General features: G+C 35.9%; 1 protein-coding gene across 1 annotated transcript; it reads right to left on the bottom strand.

Annotated features, from left to right (window-relative positions):
- Positions 1-8: 8 nt before the first annotated feature.
- On the bottom strand, positions 9-17650 carry LOC308681784 (isoaspartyl peptidase/L-asparaginase; the record flags this gene model as incomplete). The annotated part of the gene is made up of 6 exons (XM_081350900.1): positions 9-214; positions 3250-3360; positions 3565-3683; positions 10802-10959; positions 14682-14824; positions 17464-17650. The coding sequence occupies 6 exons, from the start codon at positions 17648-17650 to the stop codon at positions 9-11; spliced, it is 924 nt and encodes a 307-aa protein (XP_081207026.1).
- Positions 17651-26190: the final 8540 nt, after the last annotated feature.

Genomic DNA, 26190 nt, shown 5'->3' with positions numbered 1-26190 from the left:
AAACGCCATTATTTCAGCATCTCTGTAAACTCTTCTTTCGGATTCAACCCATAGTGCAGGACATCCTCTTTAATGGAGGCCCAAGCCATGCGTGGTGTGGTGAAGCTGGCGGCCCAGTCCCCAGTGGAGGACAGAACAATGGCACCTCCACATCCCTTCACTCTCTCACACATGTACTGGAGTGAGGCGGCGGCGGCTGAGGTGGAGGATTTCCCTGCATCACACAAAGACAACACTCAAGTATGAGGCACAAGTTTATCTAGCTGGGATCAGCTGAACATTTATTTTTGCTGTACTTCATCAGAAGCAAATTCTGTCAATGCTGTTGTACAATGTGAATTGCATTAATAGGATGAACTGTAAAATCTTCAAGGTTACCCAAGTCTGTGAACATCTATTAATCTAACACCTGCTATTTTCATACACAATGTATTATTTTCCATCCTTCTAATGTTTGACTATATTCTCTGACACTTACACTAACGTTCTTAAGTTTGAGGTAAGTAAAATATGTTTTGGGGAAAAAAAGGATCAATATATTCAGCAAGAATGCATTAAATTGCTCAAAAAAGACAATAAAGACTTTCACATGGTTGCAAAAAAAATATATTTAAAATAAATGCTGTTCATTTGAACTTTCTATTCATCAAATAATCCTAAAATAAAATATATTGTGATTTCCACAAAAATATTAAGCAATATTAACTGTTTTCAATATTGATCATAAAAACGTTTCTGAGCATCAAATCAGCACATTTGAATGATTTTTGAGTATTGGCTGCTGGAAATTCAGCTTTGCCATCACTGTAAAAAAAAAATATTTTCATGATTTATCACAACTTATTTTCTTTTGTCAAATCAACTTAGATAATTAATGTGGTTCAGATATCATGATATTTTGAGTTTCTGTTTACTTCAGTTTTCTGTTTACTTTTTTTTTAAAGTTAAACCAACTATAATTTTTAACAGGAATAAATTATATTTTAAAATATATTAAAACAGAATAACGTTGTCTTAAATTGTATATTTCATAATATTACAAAAAAGAAAATCAAATAAATGTACCAATGGTGAGCAAAAAATACTTTTTCAATACAACATTTTCCATTGTGCTCTTATTTTCTTGGTATTTTCCAACAGAACAGGACAAAAACTAAATCAAGAGCATTTGATCTCTGTGTGCCGTATAATGAAACGCTGCACCCACAGTGTATGTGTCCTTGGTGACCCTGTCCAGGTCACACAGTGAACAATATATGTTTCTCTCATGGTTTGCTCATTCCATCAGTCTTAGTGTTGCAAATATGCGGTAAAAAAAGTCTAACATCAGTCTAGCAACAACAATGCAACAGTATTAACATATTAAATTTTTACTAGCATTATTATGTAGCACATTACTTTTACTATATGGACTAGAAATAACTGTTAGCTACAATGTAATATCTATTTTTAGTTCAATATTTCATTCACCTCACTCCTTGTTCTATAGAGCAGTGAATTCATTTCTTGCTTTAACTGGGGACTCATGGGCTTCTAGCAACCTATCAAAGCTTTTATACTCACTATATTTATTAATAATGAAGTAATGGTAATGAGTGCCAAATGTACCAATTATTTATTCTAACTTGCATTGATATTAAAAAATATATTTTATATATATATATATATATATATATATATATATATATATATATATATATATATATATAAATCTAAATAAATTTGTCAACCTCAGTAAACAACTACAGAAATGTTGGACAATAAGTCAAGACCCTAATGGCAAGCCTAATAATTAATAAAATAATGAATATAATATAAACAGAGTGGCTGTACTTGCAGTATCATTACCGCAGAATGCCGAAGCGAACAATAGCCTGCTGACCCCTTCACACTCTTTCTACAGACAAACACACACCTCATTATCATCTGCCTACTGTGGCAGCGCATCCGATCCTTCCTGTCTCGCTCGCTCACACGCACACACACACACACACACACACACACACACAAACCAATTAAAATGACTGGCAACAGCAGCATCCAGTTTTTGTGTGTTTGGACATTCTTTCTGCTTGGTTATACGCAATCTGATAATAATAGCAACATGTGGGTGAGGGTAAAGGAGTAGAGATGATCGAGACCTTGCAAGACAAAACAATATGCACAAATTTCATTATAGAAAAAAACTAAAAAGGGAATGACATATAGCTGGGGTAAAACAAGATTTTTCATTCAAAATATACAAGTACAAAATATTGAAAATGAATACTTATTTAGCCATCGTTGTATAATGATTTTTTATGTCATTTTATGTAATAATAAAAGTTATATTGATTAACCTGGCATCTGACTGGAGTATTCAAATATTATAATTGACATCAGTGTGACAATACAAACTCCATCTACACCTATTTTGATTTTAATAACTATAATTATTTTACAATTGTTTTGCACACAGCTTCTGTGACTTCTGTCTTGATAAGGTGTATGATTATACTGTGAATAGGATTAATTAAAGTATAGATAGTGAAGACAAAAATTGAAGATTACAAATGCTGACACTTGCTAATTAGTTACAAGACCTATACACGATCCCTTATACATTCATACAAAATATTAACCTAAAATTGGTAGAAAAAGACATGTTAGCACCCATATAAAAAAAAAATAATTATTTACTGTTCAAAAGTTTGAGGCCTGTCAGATTTGTTCATGTTTTTGAAAGAAGTCTCTTATGCGCACCAATACTTCCTTTATTTGACCAATATTACAATTTCAAATAACTGTTGTCTACAAATGTAATTTATTCCTGTGATGGCAAAGCTACATTTTCAGCATCATTACTCCAGTCTTCAGTGTCACATGATCCTTCAGAAACGCTGATTAAGTGCTCAAAAATCTCTCTTATTAATGTTGAGAACTTTTCTTTTCTTGTTTTTGGAAACTGTGATACATTTTTTTTTTCAGGATTCTTTAATTGGAAATTATATTTTTTTGTATCATTATACATATCCTTATTGTCACTTTTCATGATACGTAATTCATCCTTACTGAATAAAAGTTATCTTTTTTTTAAATCACACTGACCTCAAGCTTCTGAAAGGTAGTGCATATTGAATTTTCTCTTTTGCAAAATGGATTAGGCACAGAACTAATCAAGCAAATATGGACACTTTTGTAGCCCTTAAAGGTAAACGAGCACGCATGCACACTCACACACTCATCAGGATTAGTGTAAAAGTCTCATACCTTGCTCCATATGAAAGAGGATTAATCTGGCTAAGGTGACTTTGAGAATAGACTCTCCATGACCAGTGCAGGAGACCGAGCCACTTCTATTGTCTGCATATCCACCAGATCCTTATCGCACAGGAAAAGACAGCAGCGCAGAGAGAGTCGGACGTTAATGTGTGTTACCTCAGGAAAAAACACTCTGACAATTGAGTATTGATCAGAGCTGACACCTTCAAACCGAAATGGCTCATTCAATCGAGGCACTGCTTCAAAATGAATGTTGGTGTGACACTGAGATTATCTCTGTCCTCTATCTCTGATCGGACTCACCTATAATAGGAGAATCTCCAACTCTTCCCACCATTTTGTTTCTGATTCCTCCAGTGGATGTAGCGCACGCCACATTACCGAAAGAATCCAGAGCCACCGCTCCAACAGTATCATGGCCCCTACAATTACACACACAAAAAAAGTTCTATAACCTTAAATAATAAAGATTAGCTCTGATATTTTCTTTTCTCAGATCTTTAATTTGATGGTTTCAGACATGGTATTTTAAAAAGGTGCTTTGAAGAGAGAGCATTATTATTCATCACACTCAGAGATGTGCCTCTATTAGCTCCTCTTCATCAAACAGACTTTTGTCCCGGAATTCAACTTAATACGCTAGATTCAGAAGCCTCCCTCCCTTTTAAATTTAGCAATTACTATTGTTGTGAACTTCAGTCCCGAAACAAATGCATGTAGTTCTGTTCTGGTGATGTGAGAGATGTCTGAAAGGGAGCGTGCTAATGACAATCTCTCGCATGCTTTTAAGAGTGCCAGCACACCTGAAAATGACTCATCATCATCTGCCTGTCAACAAAGGAAGAGAGTGAGAATAAGTGGCCTTCGCCACTCTGAATCACAGCCGCTAGTCTAGCAAAGTACACTCAGAGAGATTGCTGGGAGATCAGTCGTGATATTTCTGTAGACACATGAGAAAGTATGCATTCTTCTTCAAAAAACAAACAAAACACAATTCTTATGATGTGCACATCAGTCTTCGCTGCTAGATCACTTTAAAAGAAATAGAATAGAGAGCATGCAGAAAGTGGGATGAACAGAGACCCTTGTATTTCACAGGCTTCATATCCCATGAAACTCTGATTAAGGCAGCAGGGCTGTGGAAAACAAGCGTGTGTTATGAGTTTGAAGTCACATGGAGGACAATGCTTCAAGGTTAAATGAAAGAAAACAGCCTCCATGTCTTTCTCCCCAGAAATGGGAGAGCAAACATGGTCCTCGTGGAGAATATTTGTCTGAAGCAGCTGGCGAAGAATCACTTGCAGGCTCCAGATTCGAGGCATCAATCATTTTTGGCAGGCGCTTGATTGCTCTTTTAAATCACCGGCGATGGCTGGATCTTGCTCATCGGTTCAGGTGAAAATGGCTTTTAAAATCAGCTTGACGGAGGACTGTATTTCACACTTCAAAGTGATCACAGAGTTTTGCAGTAAATCTTCACACATCCATAAACAGCCTAATGAAGTGTGCAGATATTGGAACAAAAGTTCCAATAGAGTTCTCATTATGAAGAACAAGTGGTTGTCTTAACTTTTTGTTGCAAATGTATTTTCTACATGCTTATCACTAAAACTAAATGACAGAATGCATTTGTATATTGAAGCTAGTTTCTGTCTGAGTGTAAAAAATAAAGGTAATTGTTAGAAGTTTCAAATAAGAAAGTCACACCGTGAGACATAGTCACGCTGTTGAAAAATATACACAATGTGATATAAAATCACAATTTCAAGATTTGAGAAGTCATATTGCAAAACATAAAATCACATAAAATTGTGAGAAACAAATTCGCAAGTTGAAATTAGGGATACAACAGGGCTTCCATAAATTTGTCAGTTTTTCAATATTAAAATTCACTCTCCTATCTATCCCATGTTAATATTCAGAGATATCAGTAAGCCATTATATGTTGATTATTACACACACACACACACACACACTCAAAGAGTTTTGGTTAAATGGCTGAAATAAGGTCTGTGTTGAACACAAGCTCAAGACACTTCTACTACATAAAATACATCAATATTACACCACTCGTGTAACATTTTATGAAGCTGTTATGTGTCTTGAAAAAGGTGGTTGCTAAAAAGTGGCTAAATGGGACTACAGAGGAGATTAAAGGGGGGGTGAAATGCTATTTCATGCATACTGAGTTTTTTTACACTGGTAAAGAGTTGGATTCCCATGCTAAACATGGACAAAGTTTCAAAAACTAAGTTGTACGTTTGAAGGAGTATTTTTGTTCCAAAAATACTCCTTCCGGTTTGTCACAAGTTTTGGAAAGTTTTTTTCGAGTATGGCTCTGTCTTGCGTAAGATAGAGCGGAATTTCCTTATATGGGTCCTAAGGGCATGTCTCCGGTAAGATCGCGGGCGCGCGCGCCCTCATAGACTAGAGCAAGAGAGTGAAAGCAGTTCGCCATCAAAGCGCCCTGCCCGGCTTTTGGGAAGTCAATGTCACCAAAGAAGTGTGTTTTTGGTTGCCAGGGCAAGACAACCCTGCACAGATTCCCAAAGAACCCAGCGTTAAGGAACCCGTGGATGGAGTTTGTTTTCCTGAGCATAAACGGAGTTGTGTAAGACTGTTGTTCCCTGCATTTCGATGATGATTGTTTTATAAACAAAGCCCAGATCGGCGGATTTGCAGATCGTCTAATGCTTAAGGATCGAGCAGTCACAATGATAAAGGTTCGCGGTCATGCGTTGGAACGGTGAGTAAAACTGTTGAACAAATGTCTCTGTGTGTTGTTAGCTCGGCACGTTAGCACAGCTAAGCTTCGCCCACACGGCCCGCCCCCAGCCGCTCGTTTTTTTCCGGAAAGACTCGGTACAGCCTATCTTTCAATTAAAAATATAATAAAACAAAAGACTTTTTGGAGATATGAAGGATGCAATATTACTCTAGGTACTCAAGATTAACAGGAGATTGAGTGAAAATGAGCATTTCACCCCCCCTTTAAATGCCATCACGCCGAAAAGGTAAGCTCAGTCTGCTTTAACAGCATCGTTATGCTTATAATTGTGCTCTTACAAACGATTCTAACTCAAAAGTTCTGGGAAAATGTTTTTAGAGCTTAGTGATGGTGACGTTGAAGTTGTGGGACCGTGGTGTAGTTTGTTTATACCCTACCTTTAGCTTTTTACTTCTGGCGACTGAACATAGGCTTCAGAATTCATCAAAGTTGTGCTCATCTGTGATAATTATCTTGATGGACAAAACGTGCAAGTATCATAAACTTTTGTTGATCACAAAGCTTGTTTTTAACGATAATCCAAAAGCCTATGGGAAAATCCTATTGCCGATTGGCCTACAAAGTGACGCCATACCTGCATTACTCTATTATGATCTGCTGTTTGTATGAGAATACTAATCACCCCAGCACAGCATAGCAACACTGGCTCAGCCAATAGCGCGAGTTTGGGGCGGGGCCAAATTAACAAACCAAAACAACGAGCTTATGCTGTTCATGCCATGTCATAACCACAATTACAAGATGGCAACCCATCATGATGTTCTACTCGGAGCTGTTCATGTCCTCAGACTCAGATTTTGCGTTTCTATGCCATCACATCAACGCCGAATGAATCTGAAGCAGTCAGGTAAAGCTCTGTATGTTGTTTACATCAGGCTTGTGCACAATTCAGAATTGAATTCAGAATGACTCCTTAATTCCAATTCAATTCTTGAATTTGAATTGAATTTGAATTGATGTCAAAAACAGGATCTAGAATTACAATTCGAATTTGAATTAAAGGAAGCAGAATTGCAATTCAATAAAAATTCAAAGAAATTCATATACATATTTTAAGTGAAGTGTTTAACAATGAAGCTTTACAGTATATGTCAGATATGATTGCATTATAAATGATATTAGTTTGAACTACTTGTACAGATTACATTAAAAGGATATGTTTTCCCCCAGCAATAAATGTTAAAAGCTCTAGTCACAGAACAAATAATTAAGTTTGATTTATTGTAATTGTAATTTTGTGGAACATGATGGAACTTGACTCCATTTCCCAGAATGCTTTACTTTAACCAAGTATTTAAAATGGCTGCTAAACAATTTCAGGTAGACATTTGTTTGAAAGCACAATTTGATGGGCAACACTGGACTTTTTAAGTTTCAGAAGTCCCTTACAACTTCAGAATACAAAGGTTGATAGATTTGACACCTGTAACAACAGCGACATGGAAAATAATAGCAGGCATAAAAGGTCATCTGTACTAGCTCATTTTGAAGAACCAATTCCATCAAGAACACCTGGAAACCACAGAGCCATATAAGCACTGCAGTGCTCCAGTCTGTGGCTCTGTCAAGGCTACTTCAAATTTCAAAAGGCATCTACAAGTAAAAGTTAACAGACAGACAGTCTTCTATTTTGAAAACCATCTCTTCATGGTATTATGCAACTGATATTTGATATAACTAGTGTTGGGGTCACTACTCAAGAACGTGTAATACACATTATTCACTTTTAAAAATACCATGATGCATTACCTTACTTGTTATTCTCTATGGATAGTAACTCATTACTCTACTCATTACATTACTGTAGTGCAACACAGCAAGAGCCTGGCATATAGCTCATAAAGGGTTATACACACCTTTAACTCACAACACAACAGTAACAGTAATATTAATGTGCTACATTACTCAGTTACAGCCAAATATGATTATATTATTATGGCATTACTCCTTGTAAGGAGTTACTCCCAACACTGGATATCATATGTGTTTAAAAGCATGCAAGCACACTTTTTACTTATTACTTATTGTAAATCAAGAAAACAATTATTGTCAATTGTGGAATTAATAGAAATATTTGTTCTCTTAAAGAGTAATATACATTGAGGTACTTTTTTTCCTACAGAAGAAACATCAGGAAATCTTGATGTACTGTGAAACCAGCGATTACACAATCCAGCCAAACCAGAATGGAGATCATGGTAATCCTTCTGAAACAGCCAGTTCCAGCTCTAAGTGGTCATCAACTAATAGACGACAAGTTGCTCTTACTCACAGTGTTGTTACATATATTGCAAATGGTCTCCTCCCTCTCTGTACTGTTGAAAATAAGGATTTCATTAATATTTTGCATTGGAATAAATGATAACTGCATTTACAACAACTTTGTGTTTGTGTGATTACTTTGAAATGAAAATGACATTGGAACAAAACTATTTAAACAACATTGAGGGGGTACTTTATTTCAAGAAAATCTATCTAATATCTATTTTAGAACAAAATGTATGCAGGGTTGAGGAGTAAATAGTTACGTGAAATGAAATTTCTGTTTCTCATTTACAAAATTAATGTAATTGTATTTAGTTGTATTACTGAGGTAAAATGTTTAATTCAATTAGTTACTAATCAACTTAAAACGAAATTGCTTTGCATTTATAAAGTTATCCAAATAAAGTAATCCAAACCACATTTATAATGGGTAACTAACCAATAACAGTAAGCAATAACATTTCCAAAGTAACCTTCCTAACACTGAATGCATGCGAGACTCAACACATTCTTTCTGTTGTGTGACTGTGTGGAATTTCTTTGAATTGCCGTGAATTTAATTCCACTTCCTGTCATTCCAATTCAAATTCAATTCAACGTCCTGTGGGGCGGAGTAAATTCAATTCAAATTCCAATTCATGAATTGAATGGAGACCAATTCTGAAATTCTGAATTTTGCACAAGCCTGGTTTACATTCATTATTATTGTAATGTTATGTGCTTTGAGACATGAGGTAATTTAACGCTGTCTCTCGTGACACTTTGCAGAATGCGTTAATGTTTTTTGCGGTGTTGCCTTGGAGAACGCTTTGAAGGGAGGGCGGGATCTTCTGTTTTCAAAGCTAGCTTGCTATTACTAGCCTCTCCAAAAGTGCCTACCCTACCTTTAAGTACAGAAATTTGCAAAAAAAATTTACATTTGTAACCACCACCATGGCGTGAATAATACGTATTGGCACATCTGTGGTTTTATAAAAGCCTGGTCAAACCAGCAGGGCAGAGGTGTGTAATCCTAAATAAAGGTGGAGGGTAATTGAATTCTAGGGCCTGTATGTTAAAAAGCCCAGTGATGGTGGTACAGGGCGAGTAGAGGGAGGCTATCAATAATGAAGCCACAGCGGGGTGGGATGAAAGGCAGTAGCTCAGCCAACTGTCACTTAGCACCTCCACAGCACTATTTTTACAGACTCCCTCAGGGGCTGAGGTTACACCACGGCATGGCCCTGACTCCACTACTTCTCAACACTCAGCCTGGGGAAGTGGAGGTGGCAGGTAAGGCTGCTTTGCTGGAGCCCACACAGCTCTATCTGCACTGCCTGAAGGCCTCAGTGAATGACCTGAGCTCTGTGCAGCATGAGAATATGCTGCCATTATCAACTCATGGCCTCAATGCCAAGGAAAACCACTGTCCCTTTAAAACTAAACAATTAAGAATGTTATATATCAAGACATCATTAGAATCAGTATAATAAAATAAAGATAAAAGAATAAAGAGGGTAGATAATGATTTATCACAGTATTCATTCCACAATATATTCATGCAAATTGGTCACAAAATTAGGTAAATTGGACAGCAAGTCAAGTTCGTTTACCATTAACTATTAAGACTGGATGGGCAGGCGAACTCGTGAATCATCATTCAAAATCACCATGAAATCAAAATCTACTATTCTTATTTTTTTTCATGGAATATTGCAGGATTTATTATACATTATGTATCCATGCACATCATTATTTTTTTAATTCATATGCCCTTGTGATCCTAAAAACTTCCCCTCCTTCCTGCAACAACATCTCATCTCTTCTGTGATGATGTGCTTACTGGCACGAGGGCGGGACAACCTGTCACTCAACTATCCAATCGACTCCTGTTAGACAAAACCACGTTTTCTTGTTTGAGAAGCAGTTTCAAAATAGGAAAGAAAAGACTATCGCAACTTTCGTTTCATGCTAATTTTAGTGTTTTCAAGAGAGGAATCATTCAAGAGAAACAGTCATTTTATCTTTCTCTCCAAGCACACAAAACACTTCTTTCCAAAGATGCTGTTGCCAATAGACCATTTGCGTGTTTGCAAACAGTGATGAAGTTTTATATGGTGGCAGCAAATTCTCCTGCAATTCTGACTATTTTTCATATTTGAGATGTAATTCTCAATTGTGAGTTTTAAAGTCTGAATTGGGAGATATAAACTTGCAATTGTGCGGAAAAAAAAGTCAGAATTGTGAGATAAAAATGTTATAGGTTGAAATGCTATGTAGAATTTTATAGATTTAAATATTATTACCAAAATAAAGCTGCTGTGGTTTGAAAGTGACTGCTCTGTGAGCAGAGCTTCATTCATTGATACATTACTGACCATGGAAAACAGACCTTTTATGTGACCACTTTGTAACTATATGGACATCAAAATTAAAATTAAAAACATTTTGGTGCATTAAGAGGGGGGAAAAACGACTAAATTTGGCAACAAACATGAAATTACCCACCATTGTGTGTTGAAAAGCATTTTGACTCCGGCGTTATAGCTTTTGCCGTGTTCCCACTCTTTACGTTCTGGCTCAGTCACCAAATCATGAGCTACTGGAGTACCAATGCGCTCTGCAAACATGCTCGCGCCTCTGTCTGTCAACATGACATGATCTGTCTGAATAAAAAGCACAAAAAAAAGTTTCAAAAAGATAATTAGTAGTCTAAATGTTTACTTTAACCAATCCAGTTAAGTCTGACATCACATGTCACCATTTCTGGGTCCAAATGCTGCATCAGATCCCAAAAGCATACAACAAATGGTGCTAATATGCACTTATAGTGTGCTATATTACTGAAGATTCATGATCCTAACCTTTATCTCCTTACTTAAATCTCAGTTGGATAGACAATGATTCATTTTTTAGTTTAAATCTTGGTGTCGGGGAAGCCATGAGTTTTTAAAAGCTTCTGCTCATAAACAGCTGCTGGGTTATTATTCTCAGTTGAAACAGTAGAGCAGGGGTTCTTGAGATACACTTTCCTGCAGAGTTTAGATCAAACCTCGACTGAACTCATCAGCCTGTAGCTATCTGTAATCCTGAAGACCTTGATTAGCTTGTTCATGTGTATTTGATTAGGGTTAGAGATAAACTCTGCAGGAAAGTGGACCTCGAGGGCCAGAGTTGAGAACCACTGGAATAGAGACTCGGACCTCTAAAGAGTATTCAATAAGTCATGACTTAGAAAGCAGCTTACATACTAGCTTTTTCAATTTATGGGTTCTCTATAAAAAATTCATGTTTAAGGTATGACTTATGTTGTAGAACAGGGCTTCTTGTCATAAGAAGTAACATTGTCATATAATGTAACTTTCATGTCGAAGTCTTGTCATCATATAATGTAACCATGCACCTTATTTGACTCATAAATCATGTTTTGAAGGCATAATTGAGTCTAAAATTCCATTCAGTATTCCAGAGGAAACCCAAGGAAAATTACCCTTAGGGTTGACCTACAAAACATCTCTATAGTAAGTGTCCAGAAGTGCCTTAATGCACATGATACAAATTGAGTTTAGCCTTGTTTGACATGGTGTGACATGTTTTGACATGGTTAGTTCTTTGTGCTGACTAAATCAGTCTTTCTGTTGTATTCTGATTTCCTTGGGTGTGCCATCATGTGTTAATCTCCCACATAAACACCACAACAAAAATGATTTACCATGGTGATATGATCACAGCATAAAATGCACTACAACCTGTACACTTTTCCATATTTACTGTGCACATCTCCATGTGGAACTGCTATAATATATTGAGACAATACCCTGCTGTCTCAATAATAATGCAATTTTATTTCTCTGTGTAACTTTCTGTACAACATCACAATGGATTAAACCATAACTCTGACTTAGGAAACTTTTAAATATTAACACGTTATTAATGTCATTTTTCTTTGTCAAATACTAGATTGCAAAGCAAGAGCATGAGGTCAGTGAAGCTTGATCGCAGCATTGATCAAGACCTGATGAATTTTTAATACTGGCTATTAAGGAGATCTGCCAATCCACTGTAAGGCCAAGGTCTTTTGGGGCAGTCAAGACAGGTGCTGCAGCTAATCGATTATCATGTATTCTCTTTGGGTTTTGTTTCCTCCATGTCCAACGCCTTGCAAGGTGAACTCAGTGAAAGGGAAAATCTCTTGGACATAATAATTATTTGATATAGCATATCTCCTATCATATATCATTTGTATATAAAGGCTGTCTACAATCTAAAAGATTATGACCGAAGCTATGTGGTTATTCATATTTTTTTCTTTGTGTGGATCATTATTTAAATCTAATGCTGTTAAATGTGCTGTAAAAGATTTCTTTATGAAATGGTATGCAGAAAACAATCCTACCTCCTGGATATCTCTGAAATAACTGACCTGGGATATCAGGCCGATCTCAGTGACAGCCTCATTCTCTGTTAAGTTAAATAAAGATTTTTTGTTGTTTTTGTTGTTATTGTTTAGCCAATCAGAGGCCTTTTGGGGCGATTTTTGCTAAACATTTTGTGTTCACAGCGAGTTTTACCGCAGCTTTTGCTCCACTTGGTGTCTGAATGCCTGTTTAAGTCACCATGAAATAAAAATGGACATCATTTTTTTAAAAAATTTTAATATTGCAGTATTTAGCCTACTATAAATGATTTATCCGTGCACATCATTATTATTTTTTTAATTCATGGGCCCTCGTAGTCTTAATCAAAATAAGTTCCCCGCTCTTGCAAAGTCATCTTTTTTCTGATGATGTGTTTACTGGCGTGAGGGCGGGACAACCTGTCGCTCACATGATATCACAGCAATAGCAAACCACAACCATCCAACGATCAAAGCAATGGACAAAATCAAGTCCGCCCTACATTTTTTCATTTAATGCCTACTTTAACACCAAGAATGATAACTAACAATATTTTTTTACAATAAAGTTTTAATAAATGTATGCGAATAAAGAAGTCCACACCACAGCTACAGCAATTTCCACACAGTGGAACGATATCGTTGGAATCACTTTTAGAATTTTATTTTTTTTTTCTAGCTGATGAAGGATAAAAAAAATTGACAGCCAATCAGAATCCAATCAGTGTGCACTTATAATAAACTGAACATTATCATCTGTTGGTGTGCATGCTAATATAGTTATCATTATATACCATTATCTTTATAGTTATCAATGTGAACAGTCCTTAATTCAGCTAAATCTGGTGGAAGTCTAAAATGGCTAACGTTGCTAATCGCCATTTATGTTTTACTGCAGTTTGCTTTCTCTCTTAAGCTGATCTTAAAACAGAGTGAATAAAGGTGTCTTGCTCATATCTGTATTAAGGTTGTAGTCGACTTTTGGCCGGTAAAGTTTGTAGTAGGCAGTAGTAGGTTAATGTTCAATAACCTATTCCTTATTTGGGCAATAATAGCTGTTCAATGTTTAACATAGGATTTATATGTTTGTAGCTAAGATTTTAAGGTTCGTGCCTACATTAATTTTTAAAAATAAACCTACCTTCTAAACCTGAGAAATAAGTAGAAAAATCCTGGCTAGGCTTTTGTCTTTTAGACATGTGGAGATAAATCATTGTATAAGACTGCTATGTCATTACAAAGAGCACTGATTGAAATCAATCAGAAAATCATCTAGCATTTATTTCCCTTTGAGCCTGCCTGTCATTACAAAGCTGCTGATGAAATGACCAATGAAAGCTTTGCAGTCATTGGAAAATCCTGAATTTATGGTGTCATATAATTTCACCTTTGAAGTCAACACTATGGCTAATTTTCCTAATATCCTTTTACAAGAATATAAAAAATTGGGTCCAATTCAAATCGCCCAATTCTGAGTTTCACAATAATCTTCAAAGTGATCCACATATAGACCTCCTTGATAAGGGCAGGCATTAAGAACTAGCACTCAGATCATTTCCTTAACCTTAATAATTTTGAATTCCAATTTCAGATGTATACCGGACATATTTTATAGCAACTATGTGATATTCTTATACACTGGAGAATTAGTGAGTTGGACAAGTCTTTATGACAGAAAAAAATAGAAAAAACCCTAAATGAAACAAGCCTTAATGATTGAGAAATGGTTGTTGAATTTGAAATTATGTATTGCAGTGCCGTATATAGAAATGTACTGAATGTGTGTGAAATTTAGTTTTTGTATCACATCCCAAACATTTCAGTAAAATATTCACTTTTGTATCCAGAAAAATGGCTTGAATTAAATGGGTTGGAGGAGAGATATTCACCAAGGAGAACACTGTACTCAAATTAAGTAATATTTGAATTTGAGATTTGCTGTAATAGTTAATGACAAATTGTGAAGCGAAGCATTTTGAGAAGAAAACATACCTTTTCCATCACAGCACGAGCAAGACTAACAGGATTAGCAATGTTTCTAACACAGGCCACAGCTCCAGCGGCAAGTGTTTCCCCATCCATGATGATACTGTCCAGCTCCACCTCTCCATCAGAATTCAGCACTGCACCATGACCTGTACATGAAACATTTTACAGTCCCATCATGAAGTCCACATATCTGAAAAGACCACATTTCCCGTAAAGAGTGATAGAAAGGCCTAGATCAGAAAATATGCATTTTTTAAAAGACATCACAATAAACATTAACGGTGACATATTATGCCCCTTTTCACAAGATGTTTCAGCTCAAATTTCAGCACAAAATACCCACCAGATCATTTATTATAGCTTGTCAAATTTGCCCCTTTTTGGGTGTGAGCAAAAACGCGCCGTTTTTGTGTGTCCCTTTAAATGCAAATGAGCTGCAGAACAGTTTGCATGCAAAAACCAAATGACGGCGCCGTGGTTGGAAACGTAGAACAAACGTAGTAGATTAAGGGGCAATAATATTATAATAAGATCCCATTCCTACGTCAGAAGGGGAGGAAAATCTGATCGGCTTATTTTTTGACATGCTTGCAGAGAAAGGCTTACCAAAACAAAGTTACTGGGTTCATTGGGTTGTCACTTTTCACATTTTCTGGGTTGGTAGATGCACAGGGGACTCAATTATAGCACTTAAACACGGAAAAATTCAGATGTTCATGATATGTCACCTTTAAGGTGATTTAGCATTTGTTTATGGTGAAAATATTTTTTTAAAAGCCAAGAAAAATATTATATTGACCTACATTAAATAATATTTTATTCAAAAAAAAATGGATATATGTCTAAAGAAAATATTAAGTATGATCTTTGTAAAAAATAACCTTTTGACTTTGTGTGAATGTTTTTTTTTCCACTGTCCTGCAGAGTTTAGCTCCAACTTGCCTCAACACAACTTCTTAGAAGTTTCTAGTATGCCCAGGAAGAGCTTGATTACCTGTTTTATGTGTGTTTCATTGGGGTTGGAGCTGAACTCTGCAGGACAGTCAAAGAGCAAGATTGGATACCCCTGTTTAATTCAACATGATCTCATTCTCACACACATATCTCATTCTTATCTCTGTCATGGCACCCTGACATACTCCAGACTGTTATCCACTCTTATGTCTAGCTCTCAGTTCTCTAAAGAGGATTGCATTAGTCATCTATTGATCAGATTGTGCTTCTGGCTACCCCAGTGTATAAAATGATCCTGATGAGCCGCTGAATGTGCAGCTCTGATATGAGGAGGATTAGCCATTTCACTCATGGTGGCAGTTAGCCATCACAAATGAGATTGGCACCGACAGGCCGGGTGTGTTAATGAAGTGTCTTGTTTTACCTCGCTTTCCTCCTTGTAATCTGATAATTATTGGAGAACCTCTCACCTTACTCTCGAGGTGATTATTAACAAAGTGTCAAGGGTATGTGCTGAAATACTGTCCCATTCAGAGCCAAGATGAAGTCTCTCACAAACTACTGAATCTGTACTTCCTCTGCTTGAAGTCTTGAATAGAAAAAGTCAGTCAAGGTAAAAAATAAAACAAAAACACTACCAGTTTGGAATAATGTTTTTGAAAGAAGTCTCTTATGTTCACAAATACTGAATTTATTTGAATACAAATACAGTAAATACTATTGTGAAATATTGTGTTCTCTGTCATTTACTCCTATGGTATCAAAGCTGAATTTTCAGCATCATTCCTCCAGTCTTCAGTCTCACATGATCCTTCAGAAATCATTCTAATATACTGATTTGATGCTCAAGAAACATTTCTTATTATTATCAATGCTGAAAACAGTTGTGCTGCTTAATATTTTTTTTAATTTAAATGTATTAAGAAACATTTTCAGGATTTTCTTTTGATGAATTGAAAAAAAGTACAGCTTTTATATGAAATAGAAATCTTTTGTAACATTACAAATGTCTTTAATGTCCCTTTTGATCAATTTAATGCATCCTTGCTGAATAAAAGTATTAATTTCTTATCTATTTATTTTGAATATCTTTTTTAAATCTTACTTATCCCACACATATGAATGTCACCAAATCAGCATATAGAATGATTTCTGAAGGATCATGTGACACTGAGACTTGAGTAATGATGCTGAAAATTCAGCTTTGCCATCACATGAATAATTACATTTGAATAAAAATAGAAAACACATTTTAAATTGTATTAATATTTCACAATATTACTGTTTTATTGTATTTTTTATCCAATAAATGCAGCCTTGGTGGTGAGCAGAAGATGCTTCTTTCAACAACATTAAAAAAAATTGTAGTATTACAAATGTTTGTGTGTGTAACCAAAAATTCTTGATGGAAATAAAAGAGGTGCATCAATTTTTGATCAAGAATTTGTATTGACGACGCAAGAGTCAAGCACTCTGTAAAGTCTACTCTAGCACATCTCAAATACTTTCAATGAATTTAAGGTCTGGACCCAGAGGTGCCAATTCACGTGTGAAAATTATTCTTCATGCTCCCTTCCAACCATTCTTTCACAATTTGAGCCTGAGGAATCTTGATATTGTCATCTTGGAATATGGCCATGATGTGTCTTCCTACATGGCTGTTTAAGAAATGAAAAGCTATACTCTCCATCAGTTAGGGTCAGAAGGACTGTTGCCACACATATAACATGCTAGAAACATAATAATCACTGCAATAATGATCCAGTCATACACTTTAAATCAAAATACTTAGTGACTTTTTTTGGGCCGGGCATTGTGTGTATATGTATACCTGCATCAAACGTTGGGTCATCTTCCAAAGACCTCACAGCTTTTTCTACAGCATCAAGTGCACTCCCCCCATTCTTCAGAACAGTATCCCCTGCCCGCACAGCATTCTTGACTCCAGCCACGGATGCTTCGGCTAACTCATCCGGGATGGCCCACGCGCCACCGTGCACCACAATCACAGTCTTCATCCTCGGTCTTCCTCTAGCCCAAAGGAAACAAACGTGTGTGGTGTCAGGAGAGAGGATATTACTGAGAGCTAACATTTTAATATATTGCCCTTGAACTTTACTAAGCTGTGTAATTTATTCAGATGAACACTGACAGAGTGGGTAAATGCAACTTTCACAGCTCATCTCCATGAGAAGGGTGTCTGGGGTTGTTTACAGGAACCAGGTTCTCAGGCTCCTGTCATGTTTACTCAAGCTCTATTAAAGTGAGGACTCTGTGAGATGAAAGGAGCAATTCCATTTGGTTTACCTGAAACAACTTTCACATGTTCTACTAACCAAAACCACACCATGACTGAAATGAACACCACTACAAAAATGTACCATGATAACCAGGGTCTTTGCCAAAATGCCACAACCATCACTGTCATCAGAATGGAAAAATGCATAAAGATTCTGAATGCTTAGTATATTTTTTTTAATAAAATAAAATTTTCACCTATTTTAACCAATTTAATCACAATTTTTTTCCCAGAGATGACATATATTTATAAGTATATTAAACAATCAATGTCAATAATGAAAAAATGAGTTTTATCTCTGGTCACAATTGTTACCGGTGGTAGAGCACAGGGAGTCTATGGCGTATATATATAATAAATAAAAAAAATCTCCAGAAATTAGTTTAAAGACTGGATTAAATTGTTGAAGTGTTTTATTTGATTAACAAATAGGCAAACATTATCTGGCTCAGTTTCAAAAATGACAAAATAGCAATCCTATGCAGCAGCATGGCACAAATATTTTAATAAAATTATGATAAAATAATAAATTATAGGAAATTGCTTAGAATGTAATCATAAATGACACAAAATACTTCAAATTACAAAATGAAAAAACCTTACAGAAATAAAATAATAAATTAAAACAAATAAATAAACAAATGACAATAAATAAACAAATGATTAAATATGAGCCTATGGTAGGAAACATAAAAAAAAAAAAAAAAAAATTAACTTTTAATCAGCTGAGCAGGGGTGCTTTCTGCCAAGGGCACAATTCTTGTTCGGATTGTGAGTTTTGGTTGGTCGCCGCAGGAAGGTTCAGGGATGTTTTCTGCCAAGGGCACTGGCATGGTGGCAGTAGTAGCATCTGAAGATGGCAATAAAGATGATGAAGCAGCAAGTTTTTTTGAGATATTTCTTGTTTGAATTGTGAGTTTTGGTTAGTATTCTTACCTGTCCTTTCTGAGCTTTGATGTCATCCTTCCGTTAAGATGGCAGCACCAGGAAATATATGTGTGTGGTCACATAACCAAACAATCCAATCATGTTAGACCTGCCATAAACTCATATAGACATCTTACATTTTCATTATATATGAATGTGCTTTTCAATTTTACACTAAAATATGCAAGGAAAAATTGTGGTCACAATTATGACCAGCGGCAGCGGGTTTAAATGGGTTAATAGAAACAGTTGCAGCACACTATAAAAAAAAAGTTAACTAAAATAAACATAAATAAAATAAAATAAAAATGTTTAGGGCTGTTTGCCATTTTGGCGGTAAATACTGGAAAAATAATGAAAATAAAATAACTTACAAGATATAATATTCATGTGTGGTTTTTGTTATGGGTGTATTGCTGTGCTTGCCTAGCCCAGAGCCATTGAAAAACAGTTACAACACTCTTATAGACTTAATTGACGAATGTGGAAGAAAATATTAATTCTTCTAATATTTTATTTTATTATTAGCACAAAATCACAACTGGCTCTGGTCTGGTCAGCAAATTTAGTGCATAATTAAAGGGTAACTCTCGCCAAAATGCAACCTAGGGTCTTTTTGTTAATCTACTTGAGGCAAACGTTCGTTTAAAAGCATAATTAGAATGGAAACGACACTTTTAAGTTTGACCGTATTTTCGTTTTAGGTTAAATGCCTTGAGAATGGGGCATTTTTATGATAGCATCAAAAATCGCTATTTTTAAAACACTAAGAAGGTTCGACACAACATGAAACTTTGCTGGAAGTATCACCAGGGGCTCTACACATGAACTCGAGCATTGAGAACATTGTTTGTTCAGTGCATGTCTGTGTGAGGTAAAAGGACACAAGCTGATGAAGTGCCCTCCGCCCTCAGTGCTGGGAGCAGCAGCTCATTTGCATTTAAAGGGACAGACACAAAAACTGTGCGTTTTTGCTCACCCTCAAAAAGTGACAACTTTAACATGCTAAATAAAAATATATGCGGTGTATTTTGAGCTAAAACTTCACATACACACTCCGTGGACATCAGAGATTTATTTTACATCTTGTGAAAAACGGATTATACCACCCCTTTAACCCTTTAATAAGGCCTATAATAAAAAGACTAATAACATCCCCCCTCCCGCATTTTAAAATAATAATAATAATAATAAAATAAAGAAACTTTGGTCCCCCCACCACCACAAAAATGGGTGGCTGCCTATACAGTTGAAAGGTGAAAAAAATGTATTTGGTGCTACAGAGAAAAAAAGGCTGTTGAAAACTTCAACACCCATATTGCACTGGGAATGTTGCCGCCCAAAGCCCCTCCCACCTGTCTGCTGAACTGGTGTTGTGCCAAATTCCTTCCTGCAGAGACCGATCGGTTTATGACATCAAAATACTGCGAGAGCAATTCAAAAGCATAAGGAGCCGTCTGCTCTCTATTCGCTCTCGCGGTATTTTGATGTCATTCACCGATCGGTCTGTTTAGCGCCGGTTCAAGTCGAACAAGCCTAGCGTTAGCAGTCCGCCTTGCTTTAGTAGGAAATGCTTTTTAGCAAACTTGTAGTTATAATGGTGTCGATTTGTATTGTTCCCGGTTGCAAGACTTTAAAAAGTAAACGGGTTTCCAGGATCCAGCGGGTTGTAGGCAGAGGCTGTTGCGAAGGCCGTGTTTCTAGTCAACATTTCAAACTGGATTATCACGAACACAGTGTTTTAGGCCAAAATGGAAGGGAAAACGGACGTTCTTTCAGTTCGTCTGAAGCAAAAGGCCGTCGCGGACAGGTAAGCACATAGCATGTTTTATCAGTGGGGTGCTGGGAGGTGCTGGGGGCGGGGCTTGATATTGTGGTAGAATATTTTAAACAAAATCCTAATATTAAACAGCTCAAACAACGAATGAGGACAGAGTTATGAGAACGCTCAGAACTCAATAAATTTTGAAAACCCAGCACAAAAATCTGCTTCTTACCTTATTAAACTCACTCTGGACTTAGTGCCAGTACTTTACACAGAAAGCAAAAACTTTTTTTTTTTGAGGAGGGGGGTGGGTGATGTAAAAAAATGTATCTTGCATCACAATAAGTGTATTGTGACTGTCAAAACATTTTAGTAACTAAACTGAATTTTATTAGGTTTAGTGATAACATGTTACAATGTTTATATGGTACAATTTCTGGTAAGCTATATATGTTTTTTATTATTGCTTGACACAAATTTCACGATTTCAATTCAATTCTTGTGATTTGATTTAATATTGACTCAGTTGGATAAATATTAGGTACACAACAAGGTAGGCGTTAATTTTTCTCAAGAAAAAAAAAACTCACCTAATGCTTTAAACATAGGCCTACAGGGTTGGGTATTATTTAAGGTTAAAAATAACTAAAATATAATGCGTTTTTATTATAATAACAACTTTATTTAAAAATATAATAAATATGTAATATAGCAGGCTACACATATTTAGCAAAATACTCTCTATAGCTTTTTTTTTTCCTAGCCAACTACTATGGTATGGTGATTAAATAGCTTTCCTGGCTGAGGTAAATGTTTTGTGACATAATTTTTCTCCAGCTGTTTTACTGACCCTTTCCGCAGTTGAAGAACACTGATTGATCGATATTATGTATGAGGAATATACATTTTGGTAAGTTGTACTGTTTCTTTCAACATTGTTCATATATATTCGTGTTTATTTACTATTAGCTAGAGATGATCGGTTGTAGGTGCCGCTAGGGATCGGTCACGTCACATTTTCAAGCGCCAAAACGATATTTATTAAATAAAATTGACAGAATCTGAGAGCTGATTTTTTTAATATCATAATAAGTAACCTGCTCTGTCTAGTCTGTCGGTCTCCGTGTCCTCTTTGCTTCGCGATATTTCTGTGTGTGAGAAAATGGATGTGTGGCGTGAGAGCGTGTGAAAAGTCTCGCGGTGAATGCGTGAGAGTTGGCAGCTCGTGCACTTTCATGTAAGGCAAAGCACAACAGGTTAAAATGAGTTATGACCAAAGGTTTCTCTCACATGTTCTGTGACAACTAGACAATATGTGAAAAATGTGTCAAAATGATTAAAAGTGTCACTTTTTCCCCCGCAATTGTTTTCTTCACTTTTTTTTATTTTAGCCTACACTGTGTTTTGCCTTCGTAGGGCAGGATAAATGTAGGCTACTTATATCTTTGTACTATGGGCTACTGTATTTTCATAAAAGCTTTTACTCAAACAAAAGATCCATTCAATTCATTTGACTGTAGGCTAAATCAGTCAAGCTCTTTCAACTAGACCAAACTAGAACAAAACTTATTTACACTCGTTTATTATTGCCAGTAGGCTACTTTAAAGTTCAACAATCGCTGTTTTTAAAACATTAAAACTAAATAAATGCAGACTACCGCTTAATCGTTATATAACAAAAGACCGGTTCTGGGCAGTTTCCTTTCAAATAGGCTATTGGCTAATCTGAATTAATTGTGTGGCGCTGTCAAATATTTTTTACAGACTACGAACATTTGAACATTTAATTAAATGTATACTCACTGTTCGGGTCTTCGTTGGCTGCAAGTCTTTTGTATTATCTGTTCTTAGGATGACCAAACAGATTTAACGTTATCTGCTTGTCTTTTATTGTGCTGTTGTGTTATATAATATTGTGGACAAAGGCCAAGTCTGGTCTGAGACATTCATTAAAGGGCTGGTGTAAATGATTTATCCATTTAATACTGTTAATTCGTGAGTTTCTATTTAGCACAGGCACACCATACTTGTTGTAGACATAAGTAGCCTACATAAGTTTAAAAAGGACCATTTTTTTTTAACATAATGCAAGGAGGCTGGAAATAACCCAGAGATCAGGCATTTTAAAAATATCCAGTGAATAAAACAATGTTAACTGTTTGTGTTACGAACAGTGGAAATATGTCTGGTAAGGAAAATAACTATTCCCTCATATCAGATGTCTTTTCTGTTAAATCTAGTCCAGCAGGAAATATTATGTTTTCATCTGATATTTAAATCAGATATTTAAATATTACCGCATATCCTGATTTACCCTTGCAGCATTATTTGGATTTGATAAAATGTCTACACTATAGGTTAATCCTGTCATTTTATTGTAAAGAGTGAACTATTTTAGTATTTTACTAAATAGAACTCAATATAATGTTTTAATCTCTCAACCAATACAATATGCACCATAACTCATTTCTTAACTGACTGAAATATTCTTCAAGAATCCAAGATTATTGTGTATGATAACAAATGGTGACTGAGTTGAACAGATGTGTTCATTACAAGCGGTGGCATGGGGAAAACGAAAACATTATTGTGATCTATTTTTCATGTCTAGAAGTGAATCATCAGGCAATTCACGTCTTTCAGATTGAGCTTGACAGATTTCTCTAGTGAAGAAAAAAAAATGAAAGAAAATGCATTTTAGAGCCAAAGGGCAGGTATTAACCCAATCTCATTGGGTTAATGATGAATTAATGTATCATATTTCTCCTAGTGGGCCTTGCATATTGATCTGAGCATTGCTCATGCATTTAAGAAGACAACTGGGAGATCAAACACTTAAGCTATGGATTCTTTATTTAGATGTGGTTTGCGACTAATGAGTAGCGAAATACTAGCTGTTGTTTGTCCCTGAGAAAGCTCATTTCCTTTCCTGCCACACTGCAAAACTAATGCCAGACACTCCCAATGACTTGCACTATGATGTATGTGGAGGGATACACTATGTGATGCATTGCTCTCCTCCACTTGCACTTTCATTTGTACATTAGAACCATTTGTTTCTTAAAATCAATGCCACATATTTCTACAAACATTCTGTATGTTGTGCATTTGTGGCAATTAAATGTATTAGATCCCCCCACCACAAGCGAATGAGAAAAATGGCTGACCGTATACCACTTCTTGACTCCATTGGTTTAAGCTGCTGTGATTTGTAATGTCGTTGCATTGATTATGTCCATTCATCATTTTTTCGACCTCTTCGTGCAGTAAATTTCACTGTTATTTTACAGTATAGTCCATTCGTCATTTTCCCTGGGCATTATTCCATGTGTAGCACCCAATATGTCACAAACTGTACTTATGACTAGTGTGATGATGAAGCCTGAAGCCTCAGCTGAAGGGTCTGATGGAGTTCATCTACGTTTTATAATCACTTGTATCATTAATTCTAGCATTCATCTTAACAGGTGTCCACACTAAAGAGATGTGCTGCTTATCACCATTTTTACAACTATTACAGCCTCAATTATAACATCTAATATTATTAGGAAATGCTTTTCTATATAATTTTGTAAATATACTCATAAAGCTATCAGTCCTTTTATGTTTTAATATTTTTATATTGGAAATTTACATTTTGAAACTGTATGCTACAATTAAAAAGTTTGGGGTCGGTAAGTTTTTATTTGATTTTTTTATAAATAAATCAAGATGGATTAAATTGATCAAGAGTGACAGTAAAGACATTTATAATATTACAAAAGATTTCTATTTAAAAATTAAAAAATCATACCAGCACTAAATATTTGAATGGTAGTGTATATCTTTTTTTCCATGACAGATGATTAGGTCTCTTTGAAAACACAAATTGTTTCATAGACAGCAAACTTTCAGCTATTGGGGTACTGTTTTTCTTTTTCTCAGTAGTGGTCCTCAAAAGACAAGACACGTCCAGCACTGTTTACAAGTAGCCTGAGGAGCAATAAAATGAATTAATCTTAATTGATCATGGAGAGCGCCCTCAGTAGAATAGGCAAACTGTAATAACTACTCATATTAGGATGCCCTGTGGGTCAAAAAAGCTATTTCAATTAGTAATGTAAGGTCTTTTACATCCACTTTTTTTCTTTTGCCCAGAGGCTCTTATTAAACTTTCCTTTATAAGGGAAATTATTGTGGATGACAAAGGGTTTGGGCTTGTCAGGATACTGCAGACTCACTTTTTAACCCTGCTGGCTGCGTGGACTCTTATGGCCAGGGGCAGTGCCAGCCATTATCTGCTCTGGCCTTCGCTATCACAAGCCTGTGTGCGCTGTCCTAACATTTTCTTAACACGTTTTGCCTGAACGCTGGACTTAATGAATCATAATCTTTAAATGAACACTACCGAACAACTGTGCCCACCACTCACACATGCTCTAGTGCTCGATTTAGGCCTAACATATTGTGCTGTAAGTAAATGAAAAACCAGTATGACCAGTGCCTTTAGGCCCCTGACTGCCACAGGCTTTGACCTGGGAAAACAAGGTTTAGTAAAATTGATAGATAAAACAGTGCTTGAATGTGTTCAGTTAACAATGCAGCCCTGCATCAATTTGAGTTTTATCAGCCAGACAGCCACTTGACTAAAGATGCGATCACAAAAATAAGGTCCATTGTCAAAACAATTGCATAGAGATGTATGAAGCAACTCTCACACAGAAGTCACGTTTTTTTGTTGTTGGTCAGTGCGGTGAATGTGCATGACTAACTTGAACATGAGTCCTCACGCGAAACTCACGGTTGTGCAGATTCGTATGGGAATGGCTCGTGAAATTTCACTAAATAACGGTAAATGTGGCCGCACATTAACATTTGCAAAATATACATTTGGAATTATAATATCAGGCATACAGTTAATTCTGATATAATTCTTGCTTGCTTTAGGTCATAACCTTTATTATATTAAAATTATATTTTTACTTGTGAAAACCTCCAAAGGGTTCACAGGGCCATATGCAGCTTTGAAGTAAACTAGAATGAATCAAACTCTACAAATAATATTTAACTTGACTTATTGGTCTTGTGTCTTTAGATTGTCATGAGATCTTTTCTTACCAAAATTTTATTTTCATTTTAGAATTTGATGAATGTGTGATTGCATTGGCTCCTATTAAGATTGTCACCTGACCTCTATCAATTTCAGTGGCAGCAAAGTTTTATACTGCAAACAGAATGTCCTACAAACTAAGACAGTTACCAGCATATGCTGTTTATAGCATTGTCTCAATAGCTCTCTCCATGGATCTGGGTAGAATGGATTGCTTTGTGTGAAGCAGAGAGCTTGTAAAAATAAATAAATGCATAAATCTCAAGCGAAGAAGCAGGAGGTTGATGTGACACAAGGACCTGAGATGTCATGTGAACCCTTAATCCTCAAATTGAGCAAAACTTAATATCCCATTACCCCGTTTCCTCCCCTCTCCCGATTTCTCTCCCAATAGTGCTGCTTAATAATTCACACTGTGGGCTATTGCATTTCCACAATCTGAGACTCTGCTAAAATACCAAAGCTGGTTACATTCACT

Source organism: Scardinius erythrophthalmus (genome assembly GCF_964197995.2).
Source record: "Scardinius erythrophthalmus genome assembly, chromosome: 21".
Taxonomy (NCBI): Eukaryota; Metazoa; Chordata; class Actinopteri; order Cypriniformes; family Leuciscidae; genus Scardinius; species Scardinius erythrophthalmus.
The sequence above is the reverse complement of the archived record's forward strand: the minus strand, read 5'-3'. Positions and strand labels throughout refer to the sequence as shown.